At 40.4% G+C, this 19,697-nt stretch overlaps 1 protein-coding gene across 3 annotated transcripts in view; it reads left to right on the top strand.

Moving 5' to 3' along the window:
- NDEL1 (nudE neurodevelopment protein 1 like 1) overlaps positions 1 to 19,697 on the top strand; it is a 48,961-nt gene that overhangs the window by 15,952 nt on the left and 13,312 nt on the right. For all 3 annotated transcript variants that reach the window (XM_082678038.1, XM_082678039.1, XM_082678040.1), the window contains exons 2-6: positions 8,044 to 8,141; positions 9,526 to 9,679; positions 10,593 to 10,741; positions 12,696 to 12,832; positions 15,866 to 16,039. In XM_082678038.1, coding sequence (XP_082534164.1) covers positions 8,056 to 8,141; positions 9,526 to 9,679; positions 10,593 to 10,741; positions 12,696 to 12,832; positions 15,866 to 16,039 — 700 coding nt within the window. In that variant the 5' untranslated portion in view covers positions 8,044 to 8,055. The remainder of the gene's footprint in view (positions 1 to 8,043; positions 8,142 to 9,525; positions 9,680 to 10,592; positions 10,742 to 12,695; positions 12,833 to 15,865; positions 16,040 to 19,697) is intronic.

Below are 19,697 nucleotides of genomic sequence, written 5' to 3'. Positions count from 1 at the left end.
GGCCCCGCTGGGCCGGGCCCGGGTTCCGGGGCGACCAGTCCGGCGGTAACTGTTCCAACCGCTCTTAACTGCCCCCTCCCGCCCTGGTCCGAGGTGTGGCCCACCGGGGCGCCTGGAATGGAGCGAGCCAGGCGGTCTCCCTAGGCTGTGCCCGTGTCCGCGGGTGGGGTGAGGGATGGCGGGGACGAAGGCCGGGACGTGGCACCATGGGCCCGGGCGCTGGTGGCGCAAGGAGCGGCTCCGTTGGAGGTGGTGGCGGCAGCTTAGCCATCCTCCTCCACCGCCCCTCCCCCATCCCTTCAGCTGGGGGGGGGTGGTTCGGAGCCGGGTTGGATTTAGAACTCCCCGCGGGAGAGAAGCGAGGGGCCAGAGCGGAAGCAGCCCACCTTGGGCTCCGGTGGCATTCCCGTGACTGCCTGTCCCAAACTGCTCATCACCCCTCTTGGAGTTCAGAAGAGTGTCACCAAACGGGTTCGGGTTGCTTGTGCTGGCCTTTTTTTTTTGTTGGTAAGCAACGAAGTAATCCTTTACGTTTTGCCAAGGAACTGAGGGTTCTTTCACTCCTGATAATTTTGTTATATTTCTGTAGCGCCTTTACTCGTTTCAGAATACTCTCGCTATCTCCTTTGAACCTCATCACCTGGTTAGTGGCTGTGCCTGATTCTCTTCTCGCCATTTGACGGATGGGGAAATTGAGACCAGATGGGGTGGGGGCTTAAGTGATTTCTACTGTGGATTCTACCAGCCGGTGAGGGGCTTCGCTTGGTCCAGGATTTACATCTCCCGGCTTGGAGTTCTGGTTTCTTTTTGTGGGATTTTTATACCCTTCTCAGCTAGAAAGCAAAGTAGAAAGTTTGCCAAAAATATACCAGAAGCTAGTAGGAGATGTGTTCGAATGTTTTTGAGCAGACCTACCTAGGATAAGAACTGCTACTCATTTGTGAGAGAAATCCTACACTGGTACTTGGTCATGGTTGCTGGCTAATTATTTTGTCTGATAAATTGTGCTGCTTTTAATCCATTTATGAAACAGGGTAATGGCTTTGCTAAGTCATGAAGTTGGTGGGGGTAAAATGCAGCATTAAGTCATGTGTTGAAGAGAATAAAGGGGAACTAAAATACCTCCTCTGAATCTTTATTAAAGTTATTATTTAAAATCAGAGATCAGAAGGAACAACAACAACAAAAAACCTTTGGTTAGCCCTGGTTGAAGTTGACTGGGTCCAGATAGAAATCTTATGAAGTAGTTGTTTTTTGTTCTGTTTTGGCTTTTTAAATTAAGTAAATTGAAATTGGATGAGGAACACTTAAGTAGAAACCTCAGTAAAAACCTAGATTGCTTTTGTGACATCTCCAAAACTTATTTTTATTCTCATTTTAAGTCATACTGGGATAAATTTGGTTACTAAAGCTTAAAATTACTTCTGACGTAAGTTTCTGAGCACTTCATAAGGTAGAAAAAGAAGTTTGATAGGACCAAAGGGGAGACCATATTTACGACTGACTTTGAAAAGGTTAAAATTCTGTATGTGTCACCTTTGCGAGTAGAAGAGTTTTGGTGAAAAGGTATCTATTGTCTATTGTGAGTTCCAGAGGAACTCTTGCAGTCTCGCTAGTCCATTCTACAACTGTTAACAAGGAGACAATAGCATATGAAATGGATTTTCTTAGCATTGCAGAAAGAATAGTTTCTTTGCAAATATAGCATTTGGGACAGGCAGTTTTATACCCAAATGAGTTGATTTGTCAGTTGCTAGATATCTAAAGGTCACATACAGTATCATAATGCCCCATGTAGAAGTTGTCGTACTTCTGGGGTTCACACTCCATCTGTATGGGACAAGGTATTGAGGGAAGATTTGGGTAGTGCGGAAGAGTATATAATTATCTACTTTCATTTCAGCTTTAGAAGATTGTAGATGTGTCATTAAAGCTTTTTCTTTTTTTTGGTAGCAGTATAGTTTTCTGTATTGACTTTCTGTAGTCTAATATCTCCAGTTACATAGTTTCATATAACACAGTGGACACATCCTCCTGCTGTAACTTGAAGCAAAATGAACAGATTGTCTTTATAGCCCCCGAGAAGGTAGCAAATTTTTGTTATTTGTAAAAAAAAATCCAATTTCTGTAAAGGCTGAGTCTCATGAATAAAATTAGAGTGATAAAGCTGGATAATAACAATTAGGCAGTAGAAATGAGGTATGACCACAAAGAAAGAGCTTTTTGTTTATTTTTTAATCTGGTTCTTCAAGGCTATTCCAGAAGAGGTTTTTAGAAATGTTTTCAGTAATGGTGGTATCACTGAAATATGCACATAGCTTCCAGAAGTGATTAATTTTAAGGAATCATTTGTATGTTCTAAAGTCTGAAGTACATTTATTTTGTGGTTATACTTCAAAGGTCTGCAACTGAACGACCAGTTTTTAAAAATAATTTAACGACGCAACCAAGACCCGGCGCAACCAAATAAAAAAATGAAATTTATGCTGCGTTTACTGTGCCAGACTCCGTACTAAGTACTTTCAAATGTTAACACACTTAATCTTCATAACAACCCTATTTTAATTATTATCTCCATTTTACAGGTGAGGAAGTGGGTCACTGAGTGGTTAAATAACTTGCCCAAGGTCAACTAGTGAGTAGAGGACTCTGATTCCAACCTGGGCAGTTTGGCTCCAGGGTCAGGGCTCTTAACTGCTATGCTGTGCTGCTCCTACCACTTGTTACCCTCTTAAGTGTTTTTAATTGGTTCGTTTGGAAAAGCTGATGGTCATTTTAGTAAAAGGCTTCTGGCATAGATTACTGTTTGAGGGACCAATAAGTGACTTGTAAAAGTAGCCTGTTAATTAGAAAAATTGTAGTCTACGTTCAACTCACATGAGATTCAGTGAGAAAACAGAAGCGAGTGTGAAATAAAAACACATATTAAAATAATTTGGCTAGAATTATTTGATGCTGAGCTAAGTAGTTGGACAAGGAAAATACAAGAAATAGAACTAGATTCTCAAGAAGTTTCACACGAAAGGCTATTTAAAACCTGAGTCGCCAGGGGACACTGATGGAAAAATTGGTAGTTGTATTAAGAATACGGCCCTATTCAAGAACCAAAAAACAGGGACAAATGGACACTTTATAGTATACCCAGAGGTGTAAACAGTGAGATTCCTCAGGGAACACTACTTAGCTAAGCACTCTTCAAAGTAATAACAGCTGTAGGTCCTCTGATACTGTATAAATGGGTCAACAGCAACAACGAAAAACAGCCTCACACAGAAAAGTTTCAAACTGGGCATGTGAACGATAACATTTGTAGATAAAAACAACCCTAAACCTATTTGTAGAAGGGTTGGCTCCACATTCAAATACATTCAAGTAAATGTTAGATGCCAAGGGAGGCATCTAGTAGTCATTATGAACTTCTATAAGGACTTTGGCCCAGGGACCAATCGCCAGAATCATCAAATACTGCACAGTAACAGGAGTACTGGAAACTGTAAAAGTATCCTACCTGCGAATAGAATGTTGACATGCTGAAGTAGCATCAGTCACTGAACTCCAGAAAGGCATGTTTGTAATCTAGAGAAGTTCCAAAGCAAGACAACAAAAATATTTAAGGGATCCAGATGGCTGCCAAGTGAATACAAAGCTAAAAGGACAAGAAATATTCACTTTGAGGAGACCAAGGCTGAGAGGTATTATCATCAAAGTCTACAGAATTAGGGCCCAAAAAAGAATACAGACTTGTTTACCAAATCCTAGAATCTTTAAAGGGAGCAACACACTAAACGTAAATTTAAGACCAAATAGTACTGTGTTTTGATTTCTCTGGAGTTTCCAACTTGCTTTTTTTTCTTGTTGACACAAGAGTGATGTCCTTTTATCATAACCTGAGATTTATCCAGCTTCCCAGTCATGGTGTCTGTTATGGGGTTCCTCCTTTTTCCTGGAGCCATCCATCTGGACTGAGTGACTCTCGGGGCGTGATGGACTAGGCTTCATCTTGGGATGTTTCTTCTTTGCAGCTGGGTTGGAGCCACTATTTCCTATAGCCTGTGCCATCCAGGTCTTGTTCTCTCTTTTGTAGCTGTCTCAGGAGATGTGTAGGAGGTAACCCTCCTGAGTTCTTGTATGAGAAGAGTTCTCTCATTTCCTGAATTACCTGTTTTCCTCTAGGTTCAGTAGGTCCTAGGATTTTCTTACTCATGCTGCTGGCTTTTCTCATTTGTCTGGTGGTTCTTGGTTGTCCATTTATATTTAAGAATTAAGGGCTGGACAGTGATTATTTTAGGTAGCTAGTGTGCAGCGGTTATCGCCGAGGCTCGCCCCAGTAAGTCCCAGCAGCTCCCTATTCTGTGGTGTGGAGCCTATGCTGAGCTTTATAAGTGACTGTGAATGTGGCTTGGCCTGCCTCAGACTGATAATTTTGTCTAGCCGAGAATGATAGGTTTTATAATCTTGATTTAATACATGGTGGTGTGTTGTGAGGTAGAAATAAACTGCCCACACATCTTTTGACTTACACCATTTCTGAAATGGGAATTTCGATATTAATAAAGGAAAGCAGTACTTTGAAAGCAAAGAAGGAATAATAGGAAAAAAAAAGATTATAAGTCAGATTCAAATATTAGACTTCTACGGCGTTCCATGTTCCTGGTGAGGCAGAAGGGATTTATAAGACACAGGTCCTGCCCTTGGAAACTACCTGGAGAGACACAACCTTTCATCGCTCTTCAAATATTGCTTTTTTTTTTTTTTTTCCGGTATGCGAGCCTCTCACTGTTGTGGCCTCTCCTGTTGCGGAGCACAGGCTCCGGATGCGCAGGCTCAGCGGCCATGGCTCACGGGCCCAGCCGCTCCGCGGCATGTGGGGTCTTCCCGGACCAGAGCACGAACCCACGTCCCCTGCATCGGCAGGCGGACTCTCAACCACTGCGCCACCAGGGTAGCCCCAAATATTTCTTGTTTAAAATAAAGTAGCAGCAGAACTTTGCTTCTTGTGTCCCTTAGATCTTCATAACATTTTGCAATACCATAATTTATCGATTGTGTATGAGAAGCTGAATGTTTGAGCTGCACATTGATACATGGTTGCCAGTGTTCCAGTGGCGGATGTGTCTCTCCAGATTTGAGGACCAGCACCCAGGAGCTTCTTTACGGCTGGATTCATAGATTTCAAATGTAATTAACTTTTTTTTTTTTTCTTTGCATTTTGGGAAAATACCTTATGTAGAGCATTCAAGGGACACAATGATTGTTGTCTCACCCTGAGGCGCTTCTCTCATGTGTCCTGTAATTCTATCTTCAGCTGGGTTGTCAAGGAGACTTAGGCAATGAGTCGGAGGGGTTTTTGATGCATGTGGTGATGCCCTTAACTGCTCTGGATACTCTTCTGAGATACAAATAAACCTCTTGCTACTGGATTAGCCTCATCTTCATTCACACCTTACTACAAATTAAATTACAGTTACAAATAAGATTATCCCTACATCTGGGGAAATTGAATAGGAATTGGGAACTTTGATGAAGAGTTAGGATTATAGAATTAATCAGTATTATTTACTAACCAGTATACGTATTTGAAGAAACAAGTCAGCTAGTATAGTCCAAACCCTTATTAGATGAAAAAACTGAGACTTGAAGAGATTAAGCAGATTGCTTAATTGCCATTAAGGAATTTAATGACAGAGTGGAAACCCTAGAACCCAGTCTCAGCAGGACTCCTAACTGTGGGTTTTACATTTTAGTATGCTGTCATGCTATAACGGTATCTTCAAGAGTAGAAAAACGACAAAAGTGTGCCAGTGTAGGGGTAATAAGATTAGAGGAGGGTGCATTTGGTGTACTGAATGTTTATCCAGCACTTAACAATGTCTGACACATTGTAGGTGCTCAGTAAACGTCTGTAAGCACTATGTACTTTCTCTGAGCAAAGTGCTGTGCTTAGTGCCAGGAAGAGATGCCACGTATGTCAAGGACCATCTCTTTTCAGAGAACTCTTAGGCTGATTGGTAATTTAAGGTAATTAGAAGATTGACTAATATGCCAAAAGTAATAATAGACGATGTGGTCAGAAAAGACTTGACTAAAACCGTAAGAAGTCACAGTAGGCCGCAAAAGCATCACACTAAATGTATATATTGATAGTTACATTTTAATTTTATTCAACTAGAAGCCATTCTTGTGTCTCTTTGGTATACCTACCCTCAAGTTGAATTTGTACTGTATTTGTTCTTGTCCATGTCTTTTCCAAACATTCGTGAGTAGTGAGTCCTGCTGGATGAATTCCGTATTCTCTACAACTTCAAGTTTTAATTTACTTTTAAAATTTATTTTTGGCTGCTTTGGGTCTTCATTGCTGTGTGCGGGCTTTCTCTAGTTGTGGCGAAAGGGGGCTACTCCTCGACGCGGTGAGATGGCTTCTCTTGTTGCAGAGCACGGGCTCTAGGCGTGTGGGCTTCAGTAGTTGTGGCATGGGCTCAGTAGTTGTGGCGGACGGGCTCTAGAGCGCAGGCTCAGTAGTTGTGGCACATGGGATTCGTTGCTCCGCGGCATGTGGGATCGGACCAGGGCTCGAACCCGTGTCCCCTGCATTGGCAGGCGGATTCTTAACCACTGCACCACCAGAGAAGTCCCTATTAATTTACTTTTAAAGCTGGCCTTGAATTCTTGCTACCCAGTATGGATTAGGTTGAATCAATTTTGGTTTAATTTAATAAATATTATTGAATATCTGCTATTGTGCAGGCAATGTGCTGGGGTTGAAATCAGTAAGAATAATACACAGCCTAGTAGGGGGAGGTGTAAGCAAATGCATTATTATGTGGTAAATATATGCATGAAAGCATATTCATGGGGGCCAAGAGTTTGGGAGATTTTAGTGCTGTCTGGGTGAGGACAGGAAAAGGTGACAGCTAGGTTTTAAAGGATAAATAGGAGCTTTCTAAATGCACAAGGAAGGAGAGCTATTCCAGGGAGGGAAAATATCCAGACCTGAAGCAGAATGGTGCATTAGGACACTTTTGAACAGTATTGCTGGAATATAAAGTAGGATGCTTGGGGAGAGGGTTGTAGGAGGTAAGACTGAAACACTTAGGTGTGAATCTAGGACAAGCCCAACGTCTTTGGTATTCCATTGGGCCTGACAGTCAGTTGGGAATTTTAGGTAGCCAGTCTAAATGCAAGGTTAACTAAATATATATATATATATATATATATTTTTATGGTACGCGGGCCTCTCACTGTTGTGGCCTCTCCCGTTGTGGAGCACAGGCTCCGGACGCGCAGGCTCAGCGGCCATGGCTCACGGGACCAGCCGCTCTGCGGCATGTGGGATCTTCCCGGACCGGGGCACGGACCCGCGTCCCCTGCATCGGCAGGCGGACTCTCAACCACTGCGCCACCAGGGAAGCCCAAAATAGATATTTTTTAACCCACTCTGAAAGCCTTGGGAGAAGAACCAAGGTGAAAGAACATTGAAGTTGGAGAATTAGTGGACTTATGGAGGAAGCTTGGGACTTAAAGGATAATTAACAGGAAATTTTTAGAAATGTAATGATAGTAAATTATTGGGAATGTGGTCCCTGATCTCCTTGAAAGGCTACCTGGTATAAAATGTTTCAAGCAGGTGTTTTGAAGCAATTGTACAACAGAGAAGGGCATGCAGCAGTAGCAACTCTAACAGTAAGCTTGTTTTCTGTCACCTGATTCCCAGAAGATCAGTTCGCTGTGAACCAGCTGCAGGATGATTCTGTGGGGTCAACTCCCCAGAACCTAGTGCCGCCACCAGAAGCGCTTCTCGTGGCTTCCGTGACTTTGTTCATCTCCTCTCCTGACCCCGTCCACAATGCTGGTGGTCCCTGTGAGAGGGGCAGTGAAGTGATTTAGGTGCCTGGGCTTATTGTAATGAAGAGTTCACTGCTCTTAGAGTCTTTCGTGTTTGACTCCCTCCAAAATGCTGCAGATTTAGTGTTGTCCCAGACTTTATACTTTTACTAAGATTCCTATGTTCTCTATTAATTTATTTTCGTCTTTAATATTTCACAGGCTTTCTTGATCATGGATGGTGAAGATATACCAGATTTTTCAAGTTTAAAGGAGGAAACTGCTTATTGGAAGGAACTTTCCTTGAAGTATAAACAAAGGTAATGTTGAAAAGCATCCTAAAAATAGGAGAGGGCTTTGGAATACATAATCTCTAGTTTGTGCCTTTTTTTTTTTTTTTAGCAAAGCTAAATTTAGAGTTTCTGATATAGGATTGGGATTCTAGAAATAGTCATAGCATTGCTTGTTTTTAAATAATATAAAAATGACATAAATCCTTATATTACTCGAATTATTAAAATAGTAAGAAAACTGTCATTTGTGATTTCTCCTGGTAGTTTACCTCCTTTTATAAAGCTTATTACTGCTCTTGGCCATCTTTGGCCTGCTCGGTGTACAGATTCTGCCTCATCATTTTGGTCTTTTGGAGATTCTGATAAGCTCTCTAGGGCTTCATAGGGAAGACTTTCTTCAGGCAGGTGTTATCAGTGTCTGGAGCCAGCAAAGCTTTGAGGGAGGGGCAAGAGCTTCAGGGGTATATGGAGCCTTTTATAAAATCTTAATCATTTCAATTAGTTGGGAAAACTTGTAGATAACCTTTTAAGTACCAAAACTTATCTTAAATTTCTTTTTAAAATGAAATCTTTCTAAAATATATATACATCTTCCAACTTTGGTTAACAGTTCAGTAAGACTTATCAGACCTTTTGTTTTTTTGGGCTGCATTGGGTCTTCATTGCTGTGCACGGGCTTCTCATTGCGGTGGCTTGTCTTGTTGCGGAGCACAGGTTCTAGGCTCGCTGTCTTCCGTAGTTGTGGCTCGTGGGCTCTAGAGTGCAGGCTCAGTAGTTGTGGCATGTGGGCTTATTTGCTCCGTGGCATGTGGGATCTTCCCAGACCAGGGCTTGAACCCTTGTCCCCTGCATTGGCAGGCGGATTCTTAATCACTGCGCCACCAGGGAAGCCCTGTCAAACCTTTTATTGCTATTTCGCTGTTGTTGCTGAAGCCAGTTACTGTACTGTGCTAGTGGATATGGAAAGTGTGCGTCTATGGCAGGGGTTCTTAGTCTTTTTGTGCCATAGGTGCCTTCATAGGCTGGGGAAAGCCTATGGACCCCTTCTCAGAATAACATTTTTAAACGCATAAAATTGAATAATGGAATTACAGAGGAAACCAATTACATTGAAAAAACAAATCTAAATGTTAAACTAATTTGTGGATAGTAATATGTGCTTCTTTATCAATATGTTAAATAAGAAAGGGGTGAAGTGTATAAAAAATGAATCCTTTTGAGGCTTATAATTTATTTTCATTGAATCCTGAATATAGAGTAAGAGATGCAAAATAGATGGCCTTTATTGTTTAGTATATTTTATGGTAGCATAACGTTCAGGCAAAAATTATTGAATTGATATATAATCATCTTCAGGATGATCCTTATGCTTCCTACTATAACTGATCTTTCCCGCTTTGTTTCTGATTAGCTTCCAGGAAGCTCGGGATGAGCTAGTTGAATTCCAGGAAGGAAGCAGAGAATTAGAAGCAGAGTTGGAGGCACAGTTAGTACAGGCTGAACAAAGAAATAGAGACTTGCAAGCTGATAACCAAAGACTGAAGTATGAAGTGGAAGCATTAAAGGTAATTGTGGCAGTAAAAGCTGGTGCCTCATTTGCTGGGTTTTATTAAAATGAGAAATACATTCTTTTAGGTGGAGCTTCAGAGCAGCAGGCAACATAAAAATGTAAAAAGGCCTAAAGTGAATTTTTGACAAAAACTGTTTGCTTTCATGGAACCAAGGGAAAGGTGGTTTAGAGTTCAGGAGTTCACTTGGAAACTGTAGCTGTCAGTTTTTTAGCTGTAATGTTCCTAGCTATAATATTACGCTGTAGTTCCTATAATTTTCAAAAGCTGCCTGATTATTTGTTTTGACAGAGTACCTCATTGTGTGGCACTTTAAAATTATATTTGTATGAAATACACATTTATTTCATTATGGTTTGTAGTCCCTTTAGTTTTGGAGTTTAGGTTTTAAAAATTCCCTTCTAACAAGGAATTTTCAGGAGTGAAAGATTAACCCCTTTTTGCTGCTCTTCCTCACATGCCTAAGCCAGATGCTTGGGGTATTCCTGTGTCGGGGCAGTGGGGTAGGTTTGGGGAAGGTGAGGTATAGGGAATTTGAACTCTTGTCAGTCAACTTCTTTGTGCTTACCTGGGCTGCATTCAGCCTAAGAACCCGGAGGTTCCCCCACCAAGATTGAGGTTTTTAAGGCAACGGTTTCACTATTTTACCTCTTTTCAGAGAGATCATTATTAAATTTCTTTGAGAGGAGAACGATTGACTAATTTTATATGAGTTAAGGCACTTGGAATGAATGTGTCATTGATTTTAAATAGTGTAAAAAGGAGAGAGGGGTACCATCAACTCAGATTGTGGGTGAATCTCTTGGATCCCACCCACCCCTGTCCCACCCCTTACTTAAGTTACATCCTTTATTAAAGAAAACTATATGTTAATGACACATGCTTTCCTTCCTTATACCCACACCTTCAGGAGAAACTGGAGCATCAGTATGCACAGAGCTACAAGCAGGTCTCAGTATTAGAAGATGATCTAAGTCAGACCCGGGCCATTAAGGAGCAGCTACATAAGTACGTGAGGGAGCTGGAGCAGGCCAACGACGACCTGGAGCGGGCAAAGCGGTACGTGAGCGGTGTGCCTTCTGTTGCAATGACCGAAGTTGGCAGTCAGTGATTAGAATTTGGTTTTAGGCTCGACCTATCACCTAGATCCTAGTTCCAGAGCATTTCCTTTTGGTATTTCATGTCACCTGTAACTCGTCACATTGAAACTTACCAAAAATCCTGATCTCCCCAGATAATGCTCTTCCAGGCTTTTCTTTCTGGTTTTCCTTTTTCCTTCTTCTTTCAGGTACCATTGTTGATCCTGTTGGTTTTTCTTTAAAACATGACTCATTCATTCCTCCATCTTCCCTGTATGTTCTCAGTACTACCACACTTCTTGAAGGTCCTCACATCTTATACCTGAGTCCTGCAGTTAATTCCTAGCTGATCTGTCTTTAAATTTTCACTGCTTTTTATTCTCTTCTGTTTTAATACTGACCAATGAATTGTCTCAAAATAATGCTTTTATTATGATTTTGCGGAACAGCCTATAGTGGCTTGCCGTCACTTTGCCAAGATTGCATATATCTATAATTAGTTGTTTCTTAACCATTCCAAACTTAATTCCTATTACTTTACAATTATTGTCTGATATTCCTTTCCTTAGTATCTGAGTGACACTTAAATGCTTGGCATGATGCTAGAGTTGAGGATACAAAGATAAACTAGCCACTGCCCTTGGGCGTGACAGATGGGGACAATCCACGTGGTAAACACTGGTACAGAGGAATGTACAGACTGCTCCAGGGCATAGAGGAGGGCACAGCTAAAGTGCTCTGTGGTAACTGGGGAAGCTGAGTCTGCAAGGAGGAGTAGATGTTAACCGGTGAAGAGAGAGGTGTGAAGGCAGAGAGGCAGGAAAGTGCATGAGGTATTAATATTTCACTTTGACTGAAGTGTGTAGAGACAGTATGGCTGAACAAGATGAGACTAGAAGATGTTTGGGGCCAGGTTGTGGAGAACCTTGTGCTCAGCTATGTTTGAAAGTCATTCTGTAGGCAAAGAGGTGCTCCTTAAGATTTTTTAAACAAAAGAGTATTATCAGATTGTGATTTGGGAAGATAATACTGAGGAATTGAAAGTAGGGAGGAGGAGATGTGAAGACCATTGAGGAGTAATCCAGGTGATGGATGAAGAATTACGCCAAGGGCAGAAGGTTGGAGGAGAGCAAATGGAATTGAGAGGCGTTTTGACAGTTGACGTCGGGAGGTGGTAAAATTGGACGTGGCATTGAGCAGCGGTCCCCAACCTTTCTGGCACCAGGGACTGGTTTCGTGGAAGGCAGTTTTTCCACAGACAGGGACGGGGGTGGGGAGGGGGTGGGGTGGAGTGGAGGGGGTTTTCAGGCGGTAATGTGGGCGATGCGGAGCGGCAGATGGAGTTTTGCTCACTCATGTCGCTCACCTCCTGCTGGGGACCCCTGGCATTGAGAGTTCTAACTTGAGGTTAGGAAATTTTATTTCTGTAGGACATAGTGGGTAGAGGGCACATAGCAGGTATCTGTGAATGTTTGCTGAATGAATAAGATGAGAAATGCGGGAAGAAGAAAAGCTTGGTAGGAAGAAAGTAAATAGAGTGGGACCTGGGACTGTGTTTTAAACTAATTCTTAGTTAATTCTTAACATACTCTAAAACTATTGAAAAGTTTTCTTCCTGAAAATATGTAAACTTCATTGACTCATGTTTAAAGTCCAATGGGGAGATATAAATTGTATGATAAGTAGGCTTCCTTTAAGACACTTGAAGGAATTTAGATGGGAATTTAAGAGAAAAGAATACATTGAATGGCCCCAAATGGTAGTAGAGACACTAAATGCACCAGAGGTCAGAAGGGGGCGAGATCATTCTCTTTTAACTGGGCCAGGCTTTCTAGGTCAGGAAATGGCATGAGATAAACTGACAGTTTCCTTTTGTAGTAGCTATTTGCACGTTATTTATTTAATTCATGGACTCTCATTTTTTTTTTTTTTAGGGCAACAATAGTTTCGCTGGAAGACTTTGAACAAAGGCTAAATCAAGCCATTGAACGAAATGCATTTTTAGAAAGTGAACTTGATGAAAAGGAATCTTTGTTGGTCTCTGTACAGAGGTTAAAGGATGAAGCAAGAGGTAAATTATACTTAAAGAATATTTATTACCTTACTGTCCCTGAGCCAGAGTGCTAAGCTAGCTTCAGGATCAGCTTTTTAAAGCTACACGTTTATATGCTTTTGTCAAACACTATGCTAAGTACTTTGAATCTGTTTATTCAATATTTACATCCTCAACTCTAGGAGGTAGGTACTATTATCCCCATTTTATAGGTCAGAAAACTGAGGCACAGAGAGTTTGAGTTGTCAGTAGGGATTCAAACCCTGGTCTGTTTCCCAAAGCCTTAACCATTACCACTGTGCATATATACTGCTTGGTTTGTTTGGAGTTTTTCCTTTTTGCTTGTCCTAAATAATTTTGTCATGCACATATTAGCATTACATATGTGTACATATTGCTGTATATATATTATACATATAGAGAATATATACTTTCTTTTAAAATTCTCCTTCCCTCCCTCTTTTTTTCTTTCATGCATGTTAGAATGCAGAATATTGTAAAGAAGAAACTAAAAGTCTCTGTCAATCCCTTTATCTTGAGAGAACCCACTAAGAGTTTGGTGTGTTTCTTTCCACTCTTCCCTGTGACTATACATAAACATACCTGTATATTTTTTTCCTTTATATAATTGGAACCACATTATATATACATATATATCTTCTTCTATCCTCCTTTAATACAGTGAATGTAATCCATGCCATTAAAAAAAATCTTTTGAAACAGGTTTTTAAAAATGTATAATATTCTATTACATATGATTTTTTTGATGGGTCCTTTATTATTGGTGGTTAATTTTTTGCTGTAAATAGTGTCCTTGTACATAATATTGGGGAGTATCTTTGATTTTCTTAGATTCTTAGAAGTGGCAAAGGATACAAGTATCTTTAATGGTTGTAATGGATGCTGCTAAATTACTTTTTAGAAAGTTGGTAACTTTACACTCTGGCAGTGACTGAGTGTCCTTCTCACAATGTTTACTAGTATTGTGAATAATAAAAACAGATTTTCTTTCTTTCTTTTCTTTTTTTTTTTTTTTGTGGTACGGGGGTCTCTCACTGTTGTGGCCTCTTCCGTTGCGGAGCACAGGCTCCAGATGCGCAGGCTCAGCGGCCATGGCTCATGGGCCCAAGCCGCTCTGCGGCATGTGCGATCTTCCCAGACCGGGGCACGAACCCGTGTCCCCTGCATCGACAGGCGGACTCTCAACCACTGCGCCACCAGGGAAGCCCCAAAAACAGATTTTAAAATTATTTAAAAATCTATTTGAAAGTTGAAAATTGATATCACATTGTTTTTAATTTGTAGTTCTTTGGTTACTACTTGTGAGAACTTTTTGCTAATGTTCATTGGCTCTTCTAAAAATTGTTTTTTTCATGACTTTTCCTTTTTTGGGGGAGGGTTTATTCATCTGAAGAACTCATAATTTATATAATGTATAAAATATTAACTCTATCCTATTTTTAAGTTTACAATTCTGGTTAAAAAAAACCACGTAACATAAAATTTACCATCTTACCCATTTCTAAGGGTACAGTTCAGTAATGTTAAACTATGTTCACATTGTTTTGTAGATCTCTAGAACTTTTTCATGTTGCAGAATTGAAGCTCTTTGCCTATTGAACAACAAATTCCCATTTCTCCCTTCCCCAGCCCCTGGCAACTGCAGTTTTACTTTCTCTCTCTCTTTTTTTAAAAATAAATTTATGTATTTTTATTTTTGGCTGCCTTGGATCTTCGTTGCTGTGCGCGGGCTTTCTCTAGTTGCGGCGAGCAGGCGCTACTCTTCCATGTGGTGCGCGGGCTTCTCATTGCGGTGGCTTCTCGTTGTGGAGCACGGGCTCTAGGTGCGCGGGCTTCAGTAGTTGTGGCATGCAGGCTCAGTAGTTGTGGCTCACGGGCTCTAGAGCACAGGCTCAGTAGTTGTGGCACACAGGCTTAGTTGCTCCGCGGCATGTGGGATCTTCCTGGGCCAGGGCTTGAACCCGTGTCCCCTGCATTGGCAGGCAGATTCTTAACCACTGTGCCACCAGGGAAGCCTTGCAGTTCTACTTACTGTTGTTAGGTGTGACTACAGTAGTCCCTCCTTATCCGAGGTTTAGCTTTCCATGGTTTCAGTAACCCATGGTCAGCTGCAGTCTGAAAATATTAAGTGGAGAATTCCAGAACTCAACAATTCGTAAGTTTTAAATTGTGTGCTGTTCTGAGTAGCAGGATGAAATTTTGCACCATCACGCTCAGTGGACGTAAATCATCCACTGAGGGTCTTAGAACATATGTTCCTCAGATAAGGGAGGGACTACTGCACCCTAGATACCTTATATAAGTGAAATCATACAGTATTTATCTTTTTGTGACTGGCTTATTTCACTTATCATGTGTCCATAATGAACATGGATGTGCAAATATCTCGGTGTCCTACTTTGAATTCTTTTTGATACATACCCAGGAGTATGGTAACTTTGTATCTTTTTTTAATAATAAGCAAGTATTCTGTAGGTCAATTGTATAACTGGAAAAGAAAACATAAATTTTGGGTTAAAAATTCAATATTTCAAAACAAGAAAACAATTTGCAACTATTTTGACTACTTCCTTTCAAAACAAAGTATTTCATAGGATAGTTAGTAAAAAAAAAAAAAAAAAAAAAGCCAAGCCATTTAAAATGACAAAAATACACTTCATTGATTTTGTAATAATCCCCAAACTACATCATCATTTCAAAATAAATGCAAATGAGTTGGTAAAGAATATTTATTTTTGTGTCATATATGTTCACTGTGAGTTCTACTTTGGACTCTGCCCTATTTCTTTTTTCATATAGGCATAAATAATTGTTCTGTTAACTTTATATCATTTTTAAAGTCTAAATGATCATGTAGACAGTAGGGTTGTTGTCATTTTTATTCCCCTGGAAATAAAAATTGTTAAATAGGAAATTCATTTTTGAGAAGTAGTAATTTAGGAAGAGTGTCTTTATGCCATTTCAGATGTGACTTTGCTTGATGTATTTGCTTCCTCTAGTGAATATTACTACTTTTGCAACATTTTACAGATTTAAGACAAGAACTAGCTGTTCGGGAGAGACAGCAGGAAGTAACGAGAAAGTCGGCTCCCAGTTCTCCAACTCTAGACTGTGAAAAGATGGATTCTGCTGTCCAAGCATCACTTTCTTTGCCAGCTACTCCTGTTGGCAAAGGAACAGAGAACAGCTTTCCTTCACCAAAAGGTTTGTAGTGTCTTTTCTTTTTGAACCTGTGGTTGATTATCCACTTAAGAGGCTTTGCTGGTGAAGCAGGGGTTGCTAAGTTTTAAGCAATCATTTTAATTTTTTTTTTTTTTTGGCCATGCTGTGTGGCATGTGGGATCTTAGTTCCCCAGCCAGGGATCGAACCCATGCCCCCTGCATTGGAAGCACGGAGTCTTAACCACTGGACCACCAGGGAGGTCCCTAAGCAATCATTTTAGTTTAAAAGTTGGTTAAATCTAGCACTGAGTGAAGCAGAAGGCATTGTTCTCCTAGGCCAACTCATTAGTAGGAAACAGTGAGATGAGGGCTACATTTAAGACAAGAGCAGCTTAATAAATTGAAATTTTAATAAAGGTTTTTAAGGGAAGTTTATTTTTTGACTATAGCAGTAATACATGTTCATGTAGAAAAAATTAAAAACAAGAGAAAAAATAAAATCCATCTGCAATCTTAGGGCTCAAAGTCAACTCTTATTAACACTTTGAATTTTTTTCTATTGTGTGTGCTTTTTTGTGTTTGTGCCACCTTATTACACACAAGTTTTGGGATCGTATTTTTTTTTAATTAATTTTTATTTGAGTATAGTTGCTTTATGGTGTTGTGTTTGGGATTGTATTTAAATGCAGTTTTATTTCTTTTGCCACTTGACATATCATGGGAGACTAGAAGGCTTTATACACAGAAAGTACAGAGACTCACTGAGTTACCATTCAGACTTGTCTTAAGATTGGCTTGCGTGGACATGTCCATTCTATAACATGCCTCAGTAGCTGCCATTTTCATAGGTGATGTTCAGAGTAACTGATGAATAGTACAGAAAGAATATGCCTTTTGCCATCAGGGTGTTTTTTAAATCCAGGTAAGCTGAAAAACGATTTAGTAGCCACTAGATAGAACGTTAAGAACGGAACCCTGAAGCTCTCAATTGAGATTTATTTAGTTTTTGCAGCTTGGAGATCATATTTCAGCTACTTCCACACCCCACCCCCCCATACTTTCTTCTCCCCCAATGGAAGCTGTCTTTCTTCACACTTTTTTAAAAAATATAGGACTTTAACTTTCAGAGTGATACGAGAAGGTTTCTGTCTGGGTGGTTAGTGCACTCCATGTTTGTGCTGCCCAATACAGTAGCTACTCCAATGTGACTATTTAAATTTAAAATTTTTATTGATTTAAATGAATTAAAATTTAAAATTGAGTTTCTGATTGCGTTGGCCACATTTCAAGTGCTCAGTAGCCCTTCAATAGATAAGTCACCCTATTTTCGTCTTTTTATGAGCTGAGGTAAGGTATGTGAAAATTCTGTATAGTTACGTTATTGATTGTAGTGGTATGTGCTGACTCTGCTGCTGAGAATACAGAGCAGGCAGTATATAGATTACAGCAGTCATCAGAAGCTCTCGTTTTTCCGGAATGGCTGCTTGTGTATTTGAGGACCTTAGAATTACTAGCATTTGAGAATTAACAAAGCTTTGCTTTTATGTTACTAATTAGAATTATGCAGATAAATTCTGAAAGTTCTTTAGTTGAGCACTAATCAGAATAGTCTGGAACCTCAAGGGGGTGTTAGTAGGACATACAGCTTTGCTCTGGCACAGTTACAATAATGTCAGCCCTAAGGCAGTAATATTTGTCCAGTCAGACATGTTTTTCAATTGGAACTGATAGCATGAGCTTTCACTGACCTAAAAGCTGCCGTTTCATGACAAGAAAGTCTGCACAGACACAGTGAGAAGCCAGAGGTTAGAGAAATCAGTGGCAAGATTGAAGAGCTGATCTCTACGAAGTGGTCTAGCTCTAATTGTGTTTTATTGATAAAATGCCTGTTTCCAAAAAGCATTTAAGACAACTTACCATAAAAGTACAGATTTAATAATACCTAAAATATAAAATTCGAGGGGAATAGGGAAAAACAAGATCCAGAAATTGCTGCCAAGAGAAGTATAGCAGTTTATTTGTATCACACTGAGCACCTGTTATGTGTCAAGTATTACTCAGGATGTGGGGAGGATAGTAGTCTAATAAGACTAAGTTGCTACCTTCAGTGTGATTATATTCTAGAGGACAAGGGTAGCAGCAGCAGCAATAAAAGCATTTTACCTGCTGATTACAACTCTGTAGAAAGCAGATAAAAATAATAGTAACATTTATTGAGCACTTACTGTGTGGTCTGCATTTAAAAAATTTATTAATGAATTTAAACTTAACAACAACCTTATGGTTTAAGTGCTATTATTAGCCCCCTTTCACATTTGGTTACTTAAGGTCACACAGTTAATGGCAGAGATGGATGTGTTTCTAGCAGTTTAGCTCCAGAGCTCTTAACCGCCATGCTTTAATATCTCAAAAATAAATTGAAGAAATGTGCACGACTGAAAACCTTTGCTGAGGGGCATGAAAGAAGATGTGAATAATTATCATGTTAAATACCATGATTCAGAATAGGAAGACTTAATTTAGTTGCAATATCCATTTTCCCCAAATCATTCAATAGTTTAAATTTCTAATAAAAATTCGAATAGGTTTTTTAAGTTGTGAAGTTCATTTTAAAGTTACTGTGGGGCTTCCCTGGTGGTGCAGTGGTTAAGAATCCGCCTGCCAACACAGGGGACACGGGTTCGAGCCCTGGTCCGGGAAGATCCCACATGCCGCGGAGCAACTAAGCCTGTGCGCCACGACTGAGCCTGCGCTCTAGAGCCCGCGAGCCACAGCTACTGAGCCCGTGTGCCTAGAGCCCGTGCTCCACAACAAGAGAAGCCACCGCAATGAGAAGCCCGCGCACCGCAACAAAGAGTAGCCCCCACTCCCCTCAACCAGAGAAAAGCCCACGTGCAGCAACAGAGATCCAATGCAGCCAAATATAAAATAAAAATAAAACTTTATTTATTTATTTTTAATTTTTTATTTTTTTTCGGTATGCGGACCTCTCACTGTTGTGGCCTCTCCCATTGCGGAGCACAGGCTCCGGACGCGCAGGCTCAGCGGCCATGGCTCACGGGCCCAGCCGCTCTGCGGCATGTGGGATCTTCCCGGACCGGGCCACGAACCCGTGTCCCCCGCGTCGGCAGGCGGACTCTCAACCACTGTGCCACCAGGGAAGCCCCTAAAACTTTATTTTTAATAAAGTTACTCTGGAAGAGTAAATGTGCAAGAATAGTCAATAAAAGTTTGAAATAGGTTAGTAACAAGAAGAGGCCTTGCCCTTTAGGAAATATATTTTAACACTATAATAACTAAAGCAGCATATTTCTGGTAGAATAGACAAATAATTTAATGGAACTTGAAATGTATAGAGAATTCAGTGTGTGGTTTTAGTGCCATTTCAGATGAGATAAATCTTTTTCACTAAATGGTATTATGACAATTAGATATCCATTTGGAGGGGAAAAATTTAGATATTTGATGAGTTTACTAATCTAAGTGGTGAAAAGTTTTTTAGAAAAACATTAGGAGAAAATGTGGGGAACATTTTTATTATGTTGCAGTGAGGAAGCCCAAGGCTCCCCCCCAAACCACAAAGTTGAAGAGATAAATGTCACACTGGGAAGTACAACATATATAAGAGAAAAGGTGAATATCTATAGTGTATAGTGCCCTTGCAAATTGATTAAAGACAACCCAGTAGAAAAAAGTGCAG

Source organism: Grampus griseus, assembly GCF_964374135.1.
Source record: "Grampus griseus genome assembly, chromosome: 20".
NCBI classification, from domain to species: Eukaryota; Metazoa; Chordata; class Mammalia; order Artiodactyla; family Delphinidae; genus Grampus; species Grampus griseus.
This window is presented reverse-complemented; position numbering and strand designations above follow the sequence as displayed.